We start from the raw sequence: 23,311 nt of genomic DNA on the forward strand, positions 1-23,311 counted from the left end.
GTGCTGAGAGAAACTAGAGAAGTTTTTAAATTATGAAACAGTAAGCCCATTCATTGTTTGGAAGCCTTAATCATTTATAATTTTTTGGTAGCTTGGAGCTCTGTACCCCAGAAAAGCACGTTCTCAACCTCAATCCATTCCTAGTGGGAAGCCCTGTAAATGGACCTTCTGATGAGGTGATTTCAGTTAAGGAGTGGCCCAACTGAATCAGGTTGGGTCCTAGTCCTATTACTAAAGCCCTTTATGAGCAGAATGAAATTCAGACACCCAAGGAGAAAGCCTGGGGGAGAAGCAAGAAGTTGGAGGTCAACGGAACCAGAAAGAGAAGGAAGATGCCACCAGACGTACCGCCATGTCACAAAAAAAAACAAGGACCAAGGATTGCCGGCAGCCAAACGCAAAGCACACAGTCTTTGGGGACAAAGCATCGCCTTGCTGACACTTCGATTTTGGACTTCTGCTTATGCAAAAGCATGAACCAATAAATCCCTGTTGTTTATGCCAACCCATTGCATGGTATTTGTTTTGGGCATCAAGGAAACTAAAACAGACAGCAGGGGCCTTTTCGCAGATTAACTCATTTAATGTTCCCCACAACCCTATGGAGAAGGAATTATCATTACTATTTTACAGATGAGAAAATTGAGACACATAAACTTTAAGGAAGAGTGCTTGGCATTACAATCCAAGGTGTTGGTGTTGCATTTTGACTTGTATAATGTCCAAACTTACTATAAAGCTACAGTGGCCAAGCAGTGTGGAGTTGGCATGAGGATGGACATATTGACTACTGGAACAGAACAGAGAGGCCAGAAATTGCCCTACTTATATAGAGTCAGCTTTCTTTTCTTTTCTTTATGGGCCAATGTAATTAGATGGTACTGGAACGAATGGAATTCATTGAAATATCAGCTTCATGTTGGGGATTTGCTAGGGCACTGGTCCTCAAGCAGGGCTACAAATTAGAACTTTATGAAGCCCTTCTAGAATTACTGACATTGAGGATTCAACCCCAAACAACTAAACCAGAATGTCTGGGGTGATACCTGATACGAGTATTTTTTTAGTTGCGCTAATCTGTAAGTGCAACCACGGCTGGGAATCAAGGAGAAATAGGAAATGAGTAAAAGAGAGCATGGCCACTGTGCAAGCTCTTGGAAAGGGTGGGGCTGCTGCTCCTCAAACCCAGAGGACAAGCCCTGGTTCAACAGATGACTCTCAGACCTTGGAATCTAATGGCATTTGTCCTGCAGGGTTTTGGAACTGTTTGGTATTGGTGCCCTCTGGTTTCCCTCCAATTTCGCTCTGTGGCAAAGGAAATGTTTACCCTATGACTGTCCCTCCTTTGTATATTGGAATGAGATAACTTGTTCTACATTTCACAGAACTACAGCTGGAGGGAATTTTTGCCCTAGGACAGACCACACCTATAACTGATTTTTATGAGACTTTGTACTATTAATTGATACTGAAATGACTTAAGACCTTTGGAACATTGTGATGGAATAAATGTTTTTTCATATGGAAAGAACATGTCTTTTGGGGATCCAGAGGGTGGTGTGCAATGGTCTGAAGCTGTGATGTACCCCAGAAAAGATCATGTTCTTAAAGCTAATCCTTTCCTATGGGTGCAGAACTATTGTGGGTCAGACCTTTTGATTAGGTTATTTTGGTTGAAGCATGCCCCAGGTGTGTCTTAATCCTTTTACCAGAGCTCTTTTTAAGAGATGAAATTCAGGAAAATTCAGAGAAGCTGAGAGAGAAAAGCCAGGGAAGCTCACAGAGAATGGCCAGGTGCTGAGAGAGAGGGACTCCCAGAAAACAGGCAGACAGAAAGCTGCAGGTAGAGCGGCCAGAAGGTGCAAACAAAGAAACCCGGAGAGCAGGAGAGATCAGCAGATACGAAGTGTGTCTTGCACATGACAGAGGATCCAACATCGCTGGTCGCCAGTCTTTGGGGAAAAAGTATCACTGATTGATGCTTTGACTTTGACATTCTCACAGCCTCACAACTGTAAGCCTGTATATATATATATATATCCTTCATTGTAAAATCCAACCCATTTCTGATACATTGCATTTTGGCAACTTCAGCAAACTAAAACAACTGGAAACTGAGATAAAATAAAGAAATGAAGATAAAGTTCATTGGAGGATGTAAATGAGGTGTAAGGTCCAGGAGGATGAAAGTATAGGATGGAGAGAGAGAAAAAAGATCTGAAGTCACTGATGGTAAAAAGAAAAGTTGATGCCCGACTGAACACTCAGGAGCAAGAAGAATGCTGAACGCCTTATCTGTGCATTCATACAAGATAATGATTGTGAAAAAACTTTGGAATTTGTTAACCATGCTACAGAAATAAACAATGATAGACCATGCATTCACTAAAATATACTCTAGTCAGTTTGGTACCTAAGTTTGATCTCCCTTAAACTTAATGTGTTCAGTGTTTAAGTTGAGAAAACGTTTATTTAATTCAATAAGTCAACTTAGAAAAATGTGAATTAAAAAGCTAAATCTACCATCTCTCATATTAAACAAGAATTTAATTTTAGTTTCTGAGATCATGGAAATGGACATTCTTCATATAATCTGTGAAGCCGGAACTGATCATTCCTGAGTGGTGCCAAACGCAATGAATGCCTTCCTTCACTCTTTTCTCCCAAAGAAAACGTTCTTTGTTTTCTTCTTAGGTTTCCCTTTCAACCAGGGAAAAGGAATCAGAAAAAGATAGAACCAAAAAAGCAAATCACACGCTCTTCTTGCTCTCACCAGCAGAGGGCGGTGGTGCCGCACGGAGGAACGGTCCAGGCTTTTAATCCTCCCTGGGTTTGACAAGCCGTGAGCCAGGTGAGCTAAGTTTGTCCCGACTGGGGACCCATAATTGACTTGATGTCGCCAAGCAACGAGAGTGGGCGTGGCTTTCCTTGCGCGCGGCTCCGCAGCCGGAAGCGGAAGTGCCGGTGGCTCGCGAGCAGGAAGTGGTGATCCCTGCGGAGAGATGGATACGTTCGTGGCGCTGCCGCCGCTTCCCCCACAGTTTAAGAGCATCCAGCATCACCTGCGGACGGCGCAGGAGCACGACAAGCGGGACCCCGTGGTGGCCTACTACTGTGAGTCCTCCCAAGCGGACACCCCTCCTGACCACCGACGCCCGGGCTCGCTCCCGCTCTGACGGGCCCCGCCCCGGGTGCTTCACCTGCGCTTTACCTGCGGGCAGGCCCCGTTCCCGGGCCCTACACCTGAGCACTGTTCCCGGGCCCTACACCTGAGCACTGTTCCCGGGCAGGCCCCGTCCTCCGGGTGCTACACTTGAATTTTGGCCTCTGGCCTGCCCAGGGATGCCATGAAAGCATCTAAAGCACCCTGTCGACCACTCCGCTGCTCCTGAGGTGAACTGGGGAAAGCACTGCCTGTGGCTCTCCTTCTGAGTTTAGCCAGAGCCTTGTGTCCTTGCTAAGGGATCCTGCATAATTGAATTGGGGTAAAGTGAAAACAGTAGCGACGTAAGCAAAAGGAAGATAGGCAGCAGTTGGAAGCAGTAGTAAGTGCAGGTGAACTATGACAAGGTGCAAGGCCATTCAGAAACTCACGGAGGTTTCCGTGGGAGGCGTCTGCTGCCAAGGGAGAAGTTCAGTTTGACCTTTTCACCCATATTGTTCTTTCCCCGAAAGAGAATTTTCAGTCTTGAGTTCCTTATATAATACCTGGGTTCAAGACTTGGATAGCAGAATTTTCAGTTTGGTTGATTCAGATGCATAAACTCTACAATTGATGGAAGACACAAATTAAATTTGTTCCAAACTTTTCCTTTTCAGTGAAGGGAGTGGTTCCAGGTGTCTAGACTTTATTTTTACTGGTACTTCTCTAACTGCCAAGAGGATAAATGATAAAACAACTGTAAATCTTCTGACAAGGGTTTTTATTTTTGAGGTGTTCAGTGTACTGTGTCGTTCTGTGTTGTGGATGCCTTCAGGTTAGCTGGAATTGCAGGCTCTTCAGCATCATTCCTACTGTACTCCACCCCATCTTCCTTTCCCATATGTGCAAAACTTCCAGGCTTTCCTATCCTTCACTCTCTTGGAACACCCACCTCTTTTCTCCAAATGGAACACCACTGATTATTCAGGATCCAGCTCAGATGTCACCTCTTCTGTAGAGAGAAGTCAGTTCTTCTTTGCTTTTCTTTTTACCTCATTTTTGTTCAAATCTTACAGCATTGTTTCCATTATACCTGTCCTTCAGGTTTCTCCACAAAAGACTTTTAACCATTCAACCTGTATTCCCTGCACTCCTCCCACATGTGAGGTATTACTAGGTGCAGGGGTCACATCTTCACAGTGTGTGGGTCTTGAGGGCTATGAAATGAATGTGTTGCATAGAATAATGGAAGGTTGGGCTCCTCCGTGGTGGTAGAGAGTGCTGGGAAGTTTCAGGTTCAGAGTGCTCAGGGCAGTTCTCAGCGAGGTCTCAGAGCAAGACTTGAAAGAAGTGAACAGGTGGTCGTGCAGCCGTCTGGGGTAGAGTCTTAGAGGAAAGAGCGAGTGCACAAGTGCTAAGGCGGGCCACACTTGAAATGCCCAAGTTGGAGCAAGGAGGCCATCGTGGCTGGAGTGGGTAAAGCAAGGGTGAACATGAGAGGAACTCTTGCTCCTCTCTAAAACAATTCCTTGTCCTCTGTGACTGCTCAGGGACCTAGGGCAGCTCTTCCTTTTTGCTATTTCTGTCTGAACTTGCCCCAGTCTCATTTTTAAAAAGCTCTCACCTCGACAGCACCCAAACATTGCAGTTCCATCTGCCTATCTCCATAGGTAAGTGGTTCTGTACTGGTCTTTGCTTCTCCATCCCCACAGCCTTCTTAGCCCACTGCCATCTGGTTTTCACACCAATTATTTCACTGAGACTGCTGCACCAGGGTCATAACCCAGTGTTTCCATTGTGAAATCCAGATGGCACTTAATGAAACATGTGCATTAAAAAAAAACATGTACAATGTATGTTCAGAATTAAAAAACAGTAAAACCTACACTGATGTTCCTGCCGCACTTCAGGATTTTAGACCTTTAAATTTTTGCCCATCTGGTGGGTATGAAGTGGTGTCTCATTGGAGCAAAATTTGCAAGTCTATGAGTTTTGATGGGGTTGAGCATCTTTTCATATGTTAATTAACCATTTGTAATTCTTTTGAAATGCCTATTCTTTTTTGCCCATTTTTCTTTTGCATTGTCTTTTCTTAGTCTAGATACTAATCCTTTGTTATATGTGTTGCAAATGTCTTCTCACAGATCATCGTTTAATTTTTCACTCTATTTAGGAAGTTCTTTGATTTTCAAATTTTTCAATTTTAAAATGCAGCCGATTTAGCAACCTCTCCGTTTAAGGTTTATATTCTGACTGATCTAGACCTTGATTTCTTTTTTGTGCCTTGCCTAGCTGTTGGACTACCAGAGTCCATAGATTGGTATCTTTCATCAGTTGTGGAAAATTTTCTGTTATCTGTTCAAAATTGCTTCTCATCTATTATCTCTGTTCTTTCCTGAAATTTTGATTAGACATGGTCATACCCTTTCCCTTAAATCCTGTCTCTTAACTCTTACATAGGTTTTGTCTTTGTATCTCTGTACCCTCCCTTTCTATATTCTGTGTAATGTTGTCAGGTTTGTCTTCACTTTCATATATCCTACTATTTAACCAATGTATTAAATTTCTACTGTCACCTTTTATTTCTGTATGTTATATTTTTGTTTTGAAATCAGCCTAGGCATTTCTGATAGTCTCTTGTTCCCAGTGGTATTTTTAAAATATTCATTTCGTTAAGCACTTTAAATATATTTATGTTTGTGTTCTCTGATAGTTCCTGTAGCTGCTGTATTTGTGGGTCTCGAGAGTGCTTCTGGAGCCCCCAGGCACATCTCTTAACCTGTGCTCCTCAAATGGGCTGGGCAGGTGATTCTGAGGGCCTCTATTTCTCCATTCTCAGCTTCCAGGTCTTTCCCTTGATCTTCCTGACAGAGCTCCTGTGGTCAGGAAGCCAAGTGGTGCTGCTTCTCCTTTCCCACCACCCTGCCCCAGTTGCCCTTCTGCTGTAAAAAAAGGAAAAAGGCATCCTTTCACCATCATGGATACCGAGAAGGTGTATTGCCCTGAGGGAGAACCTGGAAAATCCTCCAGCAGACTCATAGAGAAAAGGACAGTTCAAATTACTGGTGAAACCTCCTTGAAGCAAGATATCAGATAGAGCTTCCTATCTTCCGCTGTCTTATGTGGGAAAAGTCAACCACAGCAAAGAAGAAACCTTTATGGAAAATACCTGGCATGAGAAAGTTCTTGATTCAGAATGTCCCAGGCATAGGAAAGGAAGATGCAGTTTTCATAAACTGGGGATGAGGATGCGGCAGGAGTCTGTTTCCTTTCAGGAATAGGTGGTCAAGGATGGATCTAAGAAGAGACAGGATTAATCTTTAGAGATTAGCAGCCATTGTTGGGATCCTTTGGGATTTTTCCAAGAGACATGGTACAGGGTCATATGCAGGAGAGGATGAGAGGGGGCAAGGACATGGACGGACCACAGTGGGAAATCTCAGTCCTTTCAGAGTCTTACGCTTAGATGCGTCTTTGCTAAGGGCACTGCTGGGTGTAAAGACTGGGCTCTGTTGCAGTACTCTCTGCATTCTGCAGTAGGTAGAAGTTCTCAATGAGAAACTTACATCTGCCTTCTTGGATCACTATTTAGAACACCATTCCTGAGTTGAGAGCAAAGCAAAAAGAGTAAGAGAGAAATGCTGAAGGTGGTACTATCTTATTTCCTCCAGGCCACCAGCTCATGTAAGGCTCTGGCTTATCTCTAGTTTAGAATTCAGAAATGAAGTGTGTTGTATGTGTTTTAACTCTATAAAGATGTATTTCCAATAAAATTTTACTTTTACTTTTAATGATTATTAAAATGGATAATATTTATGTTGTTTTGACAAATTTTATATTGCAATAATTGCAAAAACTCAGTTGCAGAGAGAAAGTTTCCTTATTTCACAGGAAATTTTGTAAAAATTTAAATTCCAATTTTATGCACTTTTTGTTGCAGAGAAATATGAAAGCAAAATCAACTTTTGTACAAATAAATTCCTTTATAATATTTTATAGATTAAGTAAATGAAAGTATTGTTTAAAAAAAGAACAATGCAAAGTTTCTGACTCTTAAAGTGTTTTGTATTTTAGATATGATAGATACCATATTGCTATGGTATTTACGTTTGAACAAGTGAAAGGATAATTTTAATATGTCAGTATTTGTTGTAGCACAGAAATCACAATCTTAAACTTGTGATGAAAAGTTTTAGATGTCAGCTGAAGGATGTGTGAACAGGCACATTTCTGTAATCTTAGCGCAAAAAATAATACTCTAAATTCTAAAATCAAAAAGGAAATCTTTGTGAGAAAAAAATTCGGAGTTAATTTTACTAAGCTACTGGCTGATTCACAAACGCGCACTGTACTGTCTTTTATTTCTGGGATGTTATATATACTCTCAGCCTGAAACGCCCTCCGACTGCCTGTTAACTTGGCTAACTCACTCCTTCTGACCCGGCACAGATTCCACTTCTTAGGGTTGCCTTTTGTGACTTCTTAAGACTGGTTAAGAAATTCTTCCAGCATCCTGCTCATCTCACCACACACGTTCTGGTGCGTGTGGGCTTCTCTAGAGGACAGGAGTCAGGATCTGTTTCCCTTTACCGCTGGGCACCTAACCGACATTTCTAAGTATTTCATGAGTACCTCCTCTCTAGGTGCTAATACTCCACTGGAATGTAGGCTCTGAGAGCAAGGCACAGGTCTTACGGTGATAATCATTGAATTTCTGGCTGCTGTTCCAGAGCCTGGAACCTGCTGGGTCCCTGAATATTTTATCTGTGGTGTGGAGAAAGGAGCCATGTAGCCATTCATAGCCCTGTAACGTGCTGTGGCTCATCAGTGAGAAGGAATAACGGAGACCACCTCACCATTGCACTGTATAACATCCCTTCTGTGCTGTAATAGATTTGGACTAACTCAGGTATACAGGCAAATTATGTGTACATTGTGCCACTGTTTTCCAGTATCTGTGCCTTCCAATAACAATTTATCTCTGACTTTAATGGGATTTATGTAGTATTTGATCATTTTTTGAATTGTTACCTTAATATTCCTGTATTTCTAAGTTTTATGTTGTTTTGTTGTTTTTTCTTTAAACAGCAATGAACGTTGAAGTACATCAAATTGCTTTTTGACTAAGGAAGTGCTAATATGCTTTTGGTTTCAGAATTTAGTGTAGTGAGTAATAGCAAGATAAGTTTTCTAATATTTAAAACATCCTTCTATTCCTGGAAGGAATCCCATTAATTTTTTATTTTCCTGTAGTTATTAATTTCACTCTGGAATACCAGAGATCCTCTAGGGCATCTCTTGGTGGTATCGTGCCCTGTGATTAAAGTCAATGGGAAACTGCAACAACCCGATCCAGGCAGGACTTACTAATGACCCAGAACTTCAGGAATGAAGGTTTGTGTAGCCCACCAGGCAAAGAACCACAGCCAGCCGACATTTTTGCTGAGGGTAAAAGGGATACAGAATGGATAGTAGAAGAAGATAGTTTTAAATATGAGTTATGACCAACATGACCAGTTACAGAAATGAGGACTGTAATGATTATTTCTTTCTTATTACGAGTATGTTTGTATATATAAACATATACAGGAATCTTTCTTTTCCTTCCTCTCTTAGCCCCTTATAAGTTATGTTAGTTTTGTGTCATAGTATTAAAGTTATAGGGGGATATCAAATTTAAAAGTGAATGTTATCCAAGGACTTGCACCCTATTCTGGGGAAGGTTAGTGTGTTTCTGTTTGTGCAGGACCTTTGAGTATTGTTATGCAAAAATGAGTTACTGTTTTGGTTTGGAGATTGGACTTGGTTTAAAGAGATGTATCTAGCTGCCAAGTTGATGGCTGGGTTCGTGTGTCATCTTGGCTAGGTTATGGTTTCCCATTGTTTGGTCAGGCAGTCTTGGACTGATTGTTACTGTGAGGATATTTTGTGAATTTGAATCATTAGTAAATTGAGTGCATCTGTGGCTGATTATATCTATAATCTATAATCAGCTGAGGAAAATGCCTTCAGCAGTGCTAGAAGTCTCATCCAATCGGTTGTAGGCTTTGAAAGGAGAAGTGGTATGTCTTTCTGATAAAATTTAAGTGTCTTCAGTGTCTAAAACTCTGCACATCTTTTGATTTGAACTCTGAATCATCTTTTGTGCTTTTAATCAAACTGAATTTCATTCTGTTTCTGGAACCTCATTCACTTTCTCTTGACTCCAGACTTTGGACTTGCCATTCTCTCTGCCTTGGCTTCAATTTCCTACCCACCCACCTCCCACTCCATTTTATTCTTCGGCACTAGCTTGAATGCCACTTCTTCTGGAAGGCCTCCTCTCAGGCCCATCTTTGGGTGCATCTTCTCTGTCCTTCTTGTACCTTGTATGACTTCATCTTAATTACATCTTCGTTTGCCTGTCTTCTTGACTGGACTGCAAACACTTGAAGGCTTGGGTTCTGCGGGGGCCTCCGTATTCACCCATTGTACCTCTAGAGAAGCTTACCAGCCAAGAGTAGATGCTGAAAAAACATCCTTTGCTTAAAAATGTTTGTTCCATTGACCTCAATTTTAAGGCAGCAGTGGTCCCTGGAGGGACCATGCAGTAAAGGGGCCCAATAGCTCCGTTCCTGGAGCTCTTTAAACTTGGACAAAGGCTTTCCTTTAGGAAATCTGATTTGATCCCCACAGTCACTGTCGTTCTTTTAGTAAGTTATGGATCCAGGACGGGAAGGCCAGATGCCAGATGAACATTAGTGGGGAAGGGTTGAATGAGAGATTGTGGGTAGTAAGTAGTAATTGGGGGACCAGTTACAGATTGAGCAGTAGAGTGAGTGAGGGTAAAGGGACTAGATAAGTTGGTGACCTCCAGGTGAGGGAAGCCAGTGAAATGGTCTGTGAGATCCCTGAGCAGAGGGCAGGCATGGGGGCAGGCTTAATGCCATTCACGTTATCTCTGAGCTCTGTATAACGAGAAGTTACTGGAGCCCCTACTCAGAGCAGGATACCATATGATATTTTGACTCTTACCAGGTTTGCTGCTGTACATAATTTAGAGAGATCATTTTAAGTTTACTGTAAGTAATTGAAGATACACTTTCAATTTTAGTTTGTTTTAAAAGTTTCCTCTAGGGGGTGACATTGTAAAATTAATAGACTTTCAATGAGTGTGTAAATGTTCTTGAGATTCCTCATTTGTTATTTATATTATCCTAGAAAGGTAAATTAAATACATTTGTTCAGAAAGTTGATAATGTTTATGGTTACTCCAGTTCTGAGATGTTACAGAACATAAAGCCCTGTTGTCAAAGTACTTGTCATTATTTTTATCGTAAGCTGATTTGTATACTTTATTGTAGCAATGACAGGTCACAATAGCATTCCATTCAATTATTTTATGTTTGTCTTTGCAAACAATTTTATGCAGATATTTTCATTTTATTCTGTAAAAGTAGTCACTCTAATCATTATTCTCCTTTTTTGATTAATCCATCACTTCTCTGGAGGGGTAGGGTCTGTGGTAACTAGTAACAACTCCTTAACTTTGGTTGTCTTTCTGTTGCCATTCATTTAGGTTTAAACATCTTTAATAAGGTATAATTATTATTTATGACAATGACATTTCATTGTTCAAAGACAAAGCTTACCTACTCTTGAGCAGCACAGGGTTATATATAATAGTTTCCATAAACATGCCTAATAAGTGCCTGCTTACACTCAAAGTCACCACTGGGCCGTTACGTTTACATTCTTTATTTTTCTGTCTCTTGTCAAGGATATTTTTTCCAACTCAATATCTGTTTCTCTTTGGAAGCCTTATTCCCCTTTGTAGTCAGGGCTGCCTGATGTGGTGTAGGGCATCACTGCCCTAAATACCGTCGGCCCCCCCCAGTCATTGTGTTAGCCAAAGACACCGAGAAAGGGACCTCCATGGCTTTTCCAGCTCCCCAGGGAGGTAGTGTGGCTGCCCCTTAACAGGCATTAGTCAGAGTATACAGCTCATTGTGGAAAGATTGGCATGTACCGAAAAGAAGAAGGAAGCACTCAGTGGCCCACTCAAAATCACCACTGTTGGCATTTTGTCATATTTTCATTGTTTTCTTTGGTGAGGTTCATTTTCTCAAAGTAATTAAAATTTAAAATAAAATTTAAAATCATATTTTCTATTTATTGTAACTTCAGAGGCCCCTTAGTTTCTTCTTTGGAAAAAAAGGAGTGGATCATTAAGTTTCTTATTGAATTAAAAATACTCTTGGTCTATGATGATTGCAAATTGATTAAACAATCACTGTATGAAGAGAATGAATACTGGACTTCTTAATGCAGTAGTCCAATTTATTAGAATTTACTTAAAGGAGATAATGACACAAGTGTAAAAAAATACTCAAATATATTCTTAGCAGTTTTATTATTATTAGTTTATAATAGAGAAAACTGTGAAACTCCTAAATGCCCCTCAACATGGATGAGTTCAGTTGCATCAATAAACTACAAAAAATGTTGCAACAATAAACCATGAAAATGATGTAGAGCTGCATTCATTACAGGAGAAGATGCCCACAGCATACTATAAAAAAGGAGGATACAAACCAGTTACACGGTCCTTGTATGTAAAACTTGTGGGTATGTGTAATTCCATATGCACCTGTAAACTGGTATCTTCTGGAAAGTGAGATGTGTGACTTTGGAGCTGACCCTTGGAGTCACATCCCAGCCACCACTCACTGGTTGTGCAGCTTTGGGCAAATTTACCTCATTTTGAACTTCAGTGTATTCATTTTTGAAATAGGGGGAATAGTAAGACTCACTCCATAGATTTGAGATTTTTGGTGGGTTACTTGATTTTTCTGCTTTTCAGTGTTCAAGTCATTGAGTGGGCCAGGATGAAAATTAATTTAAGCCTAGCTATTACTAATGTTATTGCGATTTCTGTTCAGGTGATCTTGGGATAATTTGTGTTTTCTGTTTTATCCTTTTCTCAAATGATTGCAGTTTTTACAGTAAACATATGCATGGTAAAGGAAAATAAAGTTATTAAAAAATTCAGAATTAGGCACTGAAAGTATAGATGGGTGACATAGGATATGTTAGGTTAGAACATACTGATGTATACACACATAAATGTGTATTTTCCACTCTTGATTTTATTGAATTCACCATTCAAGTCATCTAACCTGTGTTTTCCTTATGGGAATATTTCACATTATAAATTAAATTTCTTTAATAAATGTAGAACTAGTCAGATTTTCTGATTTTTCTTGAGGCTATTTGATGATTTGTGTCATTCATGGAATCTGTCCATTTCAATCAAGTTGTCAAAGTTGCCCAGAATTGTTTGTGGTATTCTATTTATATTAGTCTTTTAATGTCTGTAGAATCTTCCTTCTTTTATATCCGATACCGGTGTTACATGCCTTTCTTTTCTTTCCCTTGAATAAATCTAGCTGTAATGTTTATCAATTTACTGTTCTTTTTGAAAAAATATTTTTTGGTTTTATTGTTTTCGCCATTATTTTTCCATGTTTTCTTTCATTGATATTTGTTATTATTTCCATCCTTTTACTAATCTTAGGTTTTATTTACTCTTATTTTTCTAACTTCTCAAAGTGAAAGATATGATCATTGATTTTGGACCTTTCCCAATATAAACATTTAAAACTACAAATTTCTCTCTGAGTACTGCTTTCTTTGACTGCATCACATGAATTTTGGTATGCCTTTGTTTTCCTTCATTTAAAACTTTTCTTTTGTGGTTTTTTTTCTTCGACTCATTGGTTATATAGAAGTGAGTTTAAATTGCCAAATATTTGGGGTCACCCTAAATACATTTCTTTTTCTTGACTTCTAGTTTAATTTTTGCCAGAAAATATTGTTTGCATGATTTCTGATTTTATAAATTTATTGAGACTAGTTTTATAAACTGGAATTTGATAACTTTTTGGTGCATATTCCATATGCACTTTAAAAGAATTTGCTCTGTGGTCGGGTGACATGTTCTGTAAATGTCCTTAGGTCAGATGGTTAAGTCTGTGGTTCAGATCTTTTGATTCTCTGTCTACTTGATCTGTCAAACACTGAGAGAAGACAAGTGTTAAAGCAAAGTGTCACTTTGTGCATAATTTTCTTTTTTATATCATCTCTGTCAGTTGAATTTTGAAAATTTGTCATTGGGCTAATAGCCATTTAGGACTTCTGTGACATCTTGATAACATGGTTATGAAATGTCCCATTTTATCCTGCTTACTAATTTTTTCTGCCCTGAAGTTTTCTTTGATACTAATTATGACTAATATATTATCATGATTATGGTATTAACAGTAATATTTCATATGATTACTGGTTGCATTGGCTGTTTTTCTGTTCTTTTAGCCTGTGTGTGCCTTTTATTTAAAGCAAGTCTTGTAGATAGTATATGATTTTTGTAGACAGAATATGATTGGGTCTTACTTTTTTATCCAATATAACAACCTCTGTCTTTTAATTAGAGTGTTTAAAACATTTATATTTAATGGGACTTGTTAATGTGTTTAGGTTTAAGTCTACCATCTTACATAACTTTTCTGTTTATTTGTCTGCCTTTTTGATAACTGGAATATTTTTAAGAATTTCATTGTACCTCCACTATTGGCTTATTAGATAGTTCTCTTTATTTTTTTAAGTGATTGCTCTGGTATTTAAAATAATTTATCAGAGTCTTCTGTCATATAGTATAGCATTTCACATATAGCTTAAGAACTTTATGTGCATTTTCTCTCCTGTCCTTTGGCCTTATATGTCATACATTTTATTGATGTACATGCTATAAAACCCATAATACAATGTTATTTTTTAACCATCTGTTCTGTTTTAAAGAAATTTATAAAGTGATAAAAATTTTAAATATTTTCCCACAGAATTACCATTTTCAGCACTCTTCATTTTGTTATATAGATCCAAGTTTTAAATCTGGTATCATTTTCCTTCCTCTTGAAGAGCTTTATTGTCACTTATAATGCAAGCTTCTTGCCAGTTCTTTCAGCTACTGTTGTTCTGAAATAGTGTTTATTTTGCCATTAGTTTTGAAAGACAATTTTGCTGAATGTGAAGAACTGGATTTACTTTTTTATTTTTTCTTCTTTCAGAACTTTCTTGCCGTTCTCTACATTCCTTTTCTGGGACACCAATTACACATTTGTTAGGAAACTCACTATTTCCCCACACCTCACTGAGACTAATTTTTTTGTCCTTCTTGCTGTATTTTGGGTAGTTTCTGTTGATATGTCCTCAGGTTCACTCGTCTTTTTCAGCTTAGTTTGGAAGTCCCCTCCCTACTCCCAGCTTATTTGTTTCCTTCCACCCAGGCATTGTGGTCTCCCACAGTCCGTTTCCGGTGTCCAAGAACTCATTTCATATACTTTGTCCGGTGCTTTAGTTTCTTACAGTCAGATGGTAAGTCTAGTCCAAGTCACTCCATCACAGCCAGAAGTAGAGCCTGTGGCCTCCTTTGAAGAATCAGGTTGTCAGTCCCCTGGCCCCTGCCCTGTGCCAGTGCCCTGCTAGTGTCCAGCATCCCAAGGGGCATTCGCTTATCTGGTGGGGAATGAAAAAACAGGATATTCTTTCTTTATATGTTGGTTTTCCTTCTATTTTTAATTTTTAACAAATTCAAGGATAGTAGCTTTCCCTTAAAATTGCTATGTTATGACAGGATATCTAAAAATGTTTGTTTAATGAATGGATGAGTACATAAATCCCCTTTATTAGTAGATATTCATTCTTCCCCCTCCCCAAACCATGTACACACATTCATTTTGTGTATTGGAACGTAGTAAAATATATTCAGATATGATGGTGGTGATGGTAGCACAACATTGTGACTGTAATTAACAGCACTAATTATATATGTGTATGTGGTTAAAGGGGGAGCTTAAGGTTGTATGTATGTTACTAGAATAAAAATTAAAAGAACAAACATAGGACCATACAATACAACACAGGGAGCCCTAGTGTAAATGATGGAGTGTCGTTAATAGTACAATTATATAAATGTTCTTTCATGAATGATAACAAATGTACTACACTAAGGGAAGGTGTTAATAATAGGATGGTATATGAGGAAAATAAATAACAATGCACTCATGTAAACTATAGACTGTATTTAATAGTACAGTTACAGTATTCTTTTACCAGTTATAACAAAGATACCACACTAATGCAAAGTGTTAATAATTTGAGGGGGTTATAAAGGGGAACTCTGTATTTCCTCATGATTTTTCCATAAACCTACAGCTTCTCTAATAAAGCAAAATTAGTAAAATATTTATATATTGATTATAAAATCTGTACATTGTAATTTAGCTCTTGATTTAGAAGATAATACTAACTAGGTAACAGTTGTTTGTAATATACTATTTGATGATCAACTATTTCGTTCTCTTTTTGGAATTAAATATGCTTTTTAAAATATTTTTTATTAGAGAAATTGTAGATTTATAGAAAAATAGTGCAGAAAATACAGAGTTCCCATACACCTCACATGCGGATTTCCTTATTATTAAAACCTTGTCTTAGTGTGGTACATTTATTACAAATAATGAAAAAGTATTATTACTGTTGTACTATTAACTATAATTTACATTAGGATTCACAGTATTATCCTGTTTTGTTTTTTAGTTTTTATTTCAGTGATATATATATAAAACCTAAAATTTCCCTTTCTAATCACATTCAAATATATAATTCAGTGCTGTTAATTACATTCACAGTGTTGTGCTGCCATCACCACCATCCATTTCCAAAATTTTTCCATCATCCCAAACAGAAATTCTGTAACAATTAGGCATTAACTCCCTATCCTCTACTCTTACCATGGCCACTGATAACTTGTATCTAGTTGCTTAATCTGTGAATTTGTTTAGTTTGATAGAGTAATAGATTCCTTTATCTTTGTTGGAATAAAATTTGTTTTCAAACATCTGTACATGTCGTGCTGACTCCTATTTGAATGCCGCATTTATTTAAGCTATTGAAAAATCAATCCTTATATCTTATTTCTATATGCTTATTAGATTGAATTAATGAATTAAATATAGAAAATCTATGTAATTGGTATGAAGTGTTTCAGCTTTCTGATTTTTTAAAAATCTGTTTCTGTGAACTACATTGCAAAGCCTTGCATTATGAGTTATATATATGAATTTTATAATAACCATTTTCAGGTTAGCTTTACTATAGAATGTATTGGTTTGGTAGAGCAGTTCAAAGTGAGACGTCAGATGTCAAACAGATTTAAACAGTTTTTTCTTTTAAAATGAGATATTTCACTTACCACTGATTCAAGGATTAAATAATATATTGTGTTTCAACCACATGTACTGGCGGTGGGCATTAGTAAGCATCAGTATGTGGCTCCTGTTTAGTTATGGCCATGTGAGGAGTGATGCTGGTAAATTCTCTGAATAGAAGCCATGTCTTAGATTATCACTAATAAAATTAGGTTTAGCAGATTGAAAACTTGCTGCAAAATACTGTGCATCGTATTATGCTCTTTATATTTTGTAAATAGTTACTGTAATGTAATAACATTCTCTTATTTTCAGAATTATTTGCAAAAGATTGTTCTGTTTTTTTCTTCACTCAGGCTTAGACTTGTGGCAGCCATGCATGAATTGTTTGAAAATATTTTGAGACTAAGAGAATCAATAAACTCTTGAAGAATTGGAATATGATGGTATGAAAAGCCCAGGGCTTCACTATTCATATTTTTTGGTAGGAATGATGTGCTAATAAATTGAGGTTAAAGAGAGAAAAATGATTTTTCTGAAGTTGTACGGTTGGATCTCCCTGTTCCGAATTCCACCCCATTTCTCTTTCCAGAGTGCATCTGTGCCACTACTTTAGACTCTGTAATGAAGGGACCTCATTAAATAATACAAGGGCTTTAAAATCTGTTTTATATTGTAAAGCGTGTTATAGGATCAGTATAATTTTAAATTATTATTTTTTCTACATATGTTTTTTGAGTACCTGCTGTAACCTGAAGATTCACTAATGAAGCAAACAGAGAAGTTTCTGATATTATAAAGCTTACATTACTTTGCATTCCAAAATATTCAATGTATTCAGCTTAAGTTGTAATAGTCTCAGCATGCATGGTTGGTTCAGTGGTAGAATGTTCCCTTTCATACGGGAGACCCAGGTTCAATTCCTGGACCATGCACCCCAAAAAAATAAAAAAATAAAATTTTAATACTCTCTTACAAATTTGAAATGGAAAATTGCCGAGCCACCTGTGTAGTATCTGTGAGTGGGGTGCTGCTCAGTTCTGTCTCTTATTTGCCCAGTTTTGGGTATTTAATTTGTGCATTCCATATTTGTATATTTCTCATAGATAAGCAAGACTATGTTAGAATGTTCAAGTTCAGCTTTCATGGAACTTTGAATTACACATAACTTCAGGATAAGTGAATGTTTGTCTCCTAAATGCCTCACGTCAAATTAAAGTCGGTTAGGAAAGCATTTAATCCTTTTGCAAATATACTTCATTACTCATCACCAAATAATATTTATTCATAAAAATAAACACATTTCCTTGAGGAAATAAAGCCAATATATTTTCTTATAGATGATTTTAGCTACAAGTTTCTGTTTTAACAAGCATTTTTCCGTATTAGACATCAATTTTTCATCATACTGCTGCTGCCACAATGAATTGCTTGTCTTGAACCAGAGTTCTGTATGAAAGGGGTCCTTTATTCCATCCTTTATGGTAAAAAGGCCTTTCAGTATACTTACTAATTTTCATAAATGGATCTAAGCTCTTTTCACTTTTATTAATATTGGAGAACGTATCTTGGGATTCGTATTCTGTATTTGGAATTGCAAACCACAGAAGATATTCAGAAGTATAAAGCCAGACCAATTTTAATCTTAAATTTTTCCAGTTCTCAGATGATCGGGTTTTTCAGTTACAGGTATTGCTATATAATTATGTCTTTGCAAAGACTAAACAGGCTGATAGGCTGAGATAAAGAAAGTGCATGTCCACCAAACCGAAGATCTGTGTTGTCATTACTCACTATATTTCAGGGGTCACCCATCTGTGTGGTGTTTAGCTTTTTGAAGGACAAGAGTTGATGTTTGTTTCTATTTGTTTGTGGGGAGGATTGTAATCATTTTGGTGATAGTGAGTTGGAATATTTTGATTTTTACCTCAAAAAATAGATATCTGCCCTCACCTGCATGTATATACATGTGTGTATGTACATATATATATACATTTTTTATCGTAAGCAATGTAAAAGCAGTTAAGAGTACCAAAGTAGCAGCAGAGAATTAGACTTTTTGCATAAAAATAAATCACTTTTGTATGGTAATATAAAAGTGTTGGGCAGTGCGATGGTGGCTCAACGGCAGATTTCTCGCCCGCCATGCCAGAGACCCGGGTTCAATTCCTGGTGCCTGCCCATGCAAAAAAGAAGAAAAAAGACTGTAATTAAAAGTGTTGTATTAATCTTCTGCGTGTCTGCTTAATCCTGAGATTAATCCTGTCTCTGTTAAATTCTGAGACAACTGCCATAAAAGTGAATGGGAACCTATAAATTAACTTCACTCCTTCATAACATGAGTTATCCTCTGTGTTGGAATTCCCATTTATCCTCCAGAATGACCTACTTAGTAGCTAATGCCCTGACGATGGTGGGGTTCACGTCATGCTCACAGTGTGGGGAGACAGCACAGGGAAGGGTCTGCTGGGGAGGGAAGCCGTGTACACACATACACCCATTATCGTGTTGCCACCTTGGTCAGTGCATGTGGACAGTGACATCATTTTCTCTGGTGTGCATTTCAGCGGGGCTGTTATATTAAGATTGAAGTGCTCTGGAAAGCAGTCATTTGAGATACTGGGAAAACACGTATTAGGCCCACTTGAGGTTGATAATTGTAACATTGATAGTAATATTCATCTTCCAGTGGTTTCTGTTGCTTGGTGTAGGCACAGAGGAGGGTGGTGGGTACAGAGGAGATGTGTGGCATGTGGGCTTGGCGGGCACAGAGGAGGGGGGCATGTGGGTGTGGTAAGCCCGGAGGTGGGGGTGTCATGTGGGCGTGATGGGCATGGAGGAGGGGTGGCATGTGACTGATAGCACAGAGGAGGGGTGGCATGTGGGAGTGGTGGGCACAGAGCAGGAGAGTGACACTGAATATAGTAAGATAAGAATTTCATAGAAGATGAGCAGTAGTAATAATCATGAAAAATATACTGTAGAATGAAAGCTGGTTGCAGAGGGAGGTTCACAGAGAGAGGGTGACAGGGAGGCCAGTGGGCTGGAATCCTGCTGAAATAGGCACAGCTGAATGGCGGGAGACAAGGAGTGTGTGCTTGGGGCAGCTGTCCAGGTACTGGTTTGGGAGGAGAGCAGCGTGAGATGTAGTTTACTTAAGGCCTGACTGGTGTCTTCAGAGCACCATTTATTGGAGGTTGGGGTGGATAATTAGTAGTATTAGATTTTGTGTACTAGTAACTATGTATTAATAGCATTAGATTTTGGTGCTTATCACAGAAAATTCCAAACGATGATGGATGAGGAAAGTACGGACTGACCCCTTTGTGTGAAAAAGAAAGTCTAATGTCATGGGTACCCAGTGCCAGCTTTGTGCAGTCATCAGGGCCTAGCCGCTTTCATTTTTACCTCGACCAGCCAGTACATGTTACTCTGTCCATGGTTGCCTCCTGGAACAGGAAGGCTCCGAGCGCTTCAGCTGCCCCGTCTTTATTCCAGGCACCAGGGAAGAGAAAGGGAGGAAAGGACAGGAAGATCTTTGCCCCTTTGAAGGAGACTTCTAGAAGTCTCCCTGAAATTTCTAGTTATATGGTATTAGGCTCAGTTACAAGGCTCTTTGATGGGGTCAGGAATCCTGGAAAGTGTAGTCTTTTGCCTTCGCACCCTCTACCCACAGTGATAGGTTCTTGGTAAGGAAGATGGAAAGAGCAGGTATGTTGGGCAGCTGGCAGCCTCTGCCCAGGTCAGTTATTCATGTGAACAGTGATATCACCTTGTCTTCAAGGTAATGGAAAGACCCCATATGTTAGCCTTATCTCCAGTATTTCTATTTATTTACATATATATGATTAAAGCAGTTCTTGCTATAAGTCTCAGCTTAAGTCTCACCTTTATCCCAACATATAGCCCGTACTTTACCCGTGTCACTTATCTGGCCCTGGGCAAGACTCTTGTACAGAATTAAATTGTTAGTCCCTTTGGCAGGTTAGGACCTAGTCCCTTTTTTGAAACAGAAGGTCCTACTTGATAAAGATTCGTTATCATCATCATGGATCTCTTGTATTCTCTGCATAATATTTTTTGTATCTTTATTTTTGTAAATAAAATTAATAGTAAATCAAAATTTGTTTTATTTCTAAATTTGCTTTAAATTTTAAATTATATGTTCAACAGAACTTTTAAACATTGAGTCATAGAAAAGGATGTTTATAAATGAAAGTGTCCAATCATCTTATTTTTCGTCTTTGTAGGTCGTTTATATGCAATGCAAACAGGAATGAAGATTGATAGTAAAACTCCTGAATGTCGTAAATTTTTGTTAAAACTAATGGATCAATTAGAAGCCGTAAGTTAAACACAGAATATTTATTTGGGGATTAATGTTTAAGATGCCATTTTATGTATTTTGTGGTAGGCTGGGGGGATGGGGGATGGGCCGGGTTCTTTCCTTAGCAGCCACCAGCAGTGTCAGCATAGCTGAAAAAACACACAGGTTTTGTTTTTACTATTTACTTCCTATCTCTGGGGGAAGTGTAGGCATAAATTTAAAAAGAATTGAAATATTTTTGCATCTTCTTCCACATTATTGTAGGTGGCCTCTGAATTTTCCCTCCTAAGTGGCGAATCTTTTCTAACCTCCCCTCCCATAAAGTCTGTAAGCATTTAGCTCTTAGGATAAATATTCAGTGGAGAGACAGAGAAGGAACTGAAGCAGCTGGCTGGTGGCCCTCCTACCAGGCTTGGTCCCAGCAGATGCTCTCCTAGTCCATGCTATGCCCCCCAGTCTTTTCTGGCATGACCCTGGTAAGTGGAGGGCAGACCCCTGGGCCTTGATGGTGCCCCATGAGCCACTCTGGAGGTGTGAGAGTCTCAAGAGGGCCGGACTAGCCCAGGGCCCTACCTGGCAATCAGGCTCCACAGGGCGCCTGCCACCCCAGCCGTCCCTGGCTTCTCTTTTACGGTGTTGAGGTTGCCTCCCCTAAGACTGCGGTGACCTGCTCAGGAGACTGAGAAATAGCTACCTATTTTTTGGGTCAGTTTCATTGTCTTATTTACGGAGTCAAAATTCAGGCACGTATAAGCTCAGGATATTTGTACTGGTCAACCCAGAGCTTTTACAGTATCAAAGCTATTATTCAGGTCTCCACCAAGAGGCCTTGCCTGCTGGCAGCAGCCCTGGGCAGTGGCGTTCTCTAACTGCTACGGCTCTCTGGTTGCTGGCCTGTGCCCTGCCACCCCCCTCTGTTGACCTCCTAGAGGGGATTGTCCCACACCAGTGAGAGGACAGCCAACAAGCCACGCCCTGGGTCTGTCTGCCCAGGACCTCTGTGGGGTGAGAGGAGGGGTTTAAGTGTAAAATCTCACATATAGAAGGACCGATTAGCAGTTTATTGTTACTTAAAATAAAAAACAGGCTAAGTTTATATCCTAGTGCAAGCGCATCTACATGTGCTATATAGCATTTACAGTACTGTATTAAAATCTTCATGTATATTATGATTTTGCTGCCGGATATTTTATGCTCAAGATGAGATTGCATACTCCCACTAGAACATTTCTAGAATTAAATCTTCCTTTACCAATCATTTCTCACTGTGGGTACAGTCAATAGCATTATCTGTGTGCTTTTTCATTTTTGTTCAGACTAAGCATAGCCAAATTTTCCTTAAATTCCAGTATTCGATCACTCTGGACATTAAATTATTCTTTTGTAATTATGACAGTGCTAATTACAGTTTCATTTTTGTTGTTGTTGTTTTTTGAGAAATCTGGAGGCCTTTTTATGGTTTATTTTTTTAAACAGTAATGTGGTGTTCAGACCTTATATTCTAGAGAGTCGTTTTATTCTAATAAGACAGAATGGAAAATAAGAATTTAGGATTATGTTTAAGCAGACACCTCTGTGCATCTAAAATCAAAAGCTTTGCATCTGATTTTATTTTAGCTTAAGAAGCATTTGTGTGATAATGAAGCTGTTACTCAAGAAATAGTTGGTTCTGCCCATTTGGAGAATTACGCTTTGAAGATGTTTTTATATGCAGACAACGAAGACAGAGCTGGACGCTTTCACAAGTGAGTAAATCCCATCATCCAGTTTCTGTTGAATGCTTTCTGACCTCCTGATTAACGATTTGGATGTATTTTTTGCAAAATTGTTTGTAGACATACATAATGATTTTGGGTGACAAGTGCAAGAGAAGAAATACCCAGATTTTTGTTTTTCCTCAGTAAATGTACCCTATTCGTTTAAAAAGTATTCACCAAACACAACAATTCATTAAAATGAGCTGTCATTATTATAGAATAGTTAAATACTAAGAAATGTGTTATCACTTGATATGGAGTCAGCTAATACTCTTAAGTACACTTTCTAAAATAGAAAGCATACAATGAAAACAGCTACATTTACCAAGATATGGATGGTGTTACTTTCTCCAGATATCAGGTTAGAAAAGGAATTCCATTGTCTTCTTGAAATCTGATTTTATTTTTAAAAATTAACTTCAGAATGCTTTTTTAAGCATTGGAATCTTTTTCTTCTAGCTGTATACTAATTCTACATTTTAATGTTTTCCATTTATGAGACCAGCTCTCTTTTCTCTTCCAGAAACATGATCAAGTCCTTCTATACTGCAAGTCTTTTAATAGATGTCATAACAGTGTTTGGAGAACTCACTGAGGAAGTGAGTGTACATTCTTTATTGTCTCCTTGGCTGAAGTAAGAGTGCTGTCTGCCACTTTGGTTGTTGCATTGTTTGTTTAGAGCGGTGCATCCATCAGAAATGTGGCCAAGCCACAAAAGTAATTTTAGATTTTTCTAGTACCTCATTTAAGGACATAAAAACAACAGGTGAGATTATTTTTAATAATGTCTTTTACTTTTGTACTAAGCTCTTTAATTCAGTGTGCTGCAGCTTGCACT

The 23,311-nt window shown here is 38.6% G+C and overlaps 1 protein-coding gene across 3 annotated transcripts in view; it reads left to right on the forward strand.

Moving 5' to 3' along the window:
* The first annotated feature begins 2,933 nt into the window (after positions 1-2,933).
* Positions 2,934-23,311, forward strand: part of VTA1 (vesicle trafficking 1) — a 65,046-nt gene continuing 44,668 nt past the window's right edge. Inside the window, exons 1-5 of one of the 3 annotated variants that reach the window (XM_077143340.1) lie at positions 3,003-3,114; positions 16,746-16,835; positions 20,640-20,734; positions 22,334-22,461; positions 22,997-23,072. In XM_077143340.1, the coding sequence (XP_076999455.1) occupies positions 20,654-20,734; positions 22,334-22,461; positions 22,997-23,072 (285 nt within the window). In that variant the 5' untranslated portion in view covers positions 3,003-3,114; positions 16,746-16,835; positions 20,640-20,653. Of the gene's footprint in view, positions 3,115-16,745; positions 16,836-20,639; positions 20,735-22,333; positions 22,462-22,996; positions 23,073-23,311 lie in introns of all 3 variants that reach the window. The other 2 variants (XM_077143339.1, XM_077143341.1) reach the window with 2 other exon arrangements.

The sequence above is a fragment of the Tamandua tetradactyla genome, chromosome 25, assembly GCF_023851605.1.
Source record: "Tamandua tetradactyla isolate mTamTet1 chromosome 25, mTamTet1.pri, whole genome shotgun sequence".
NCBI lineage: Eukaryota > Metazoa > Chordata > Mammalia > Pilosa > Myrmecophagidae > Tamandua > Tamandua tetradactyla.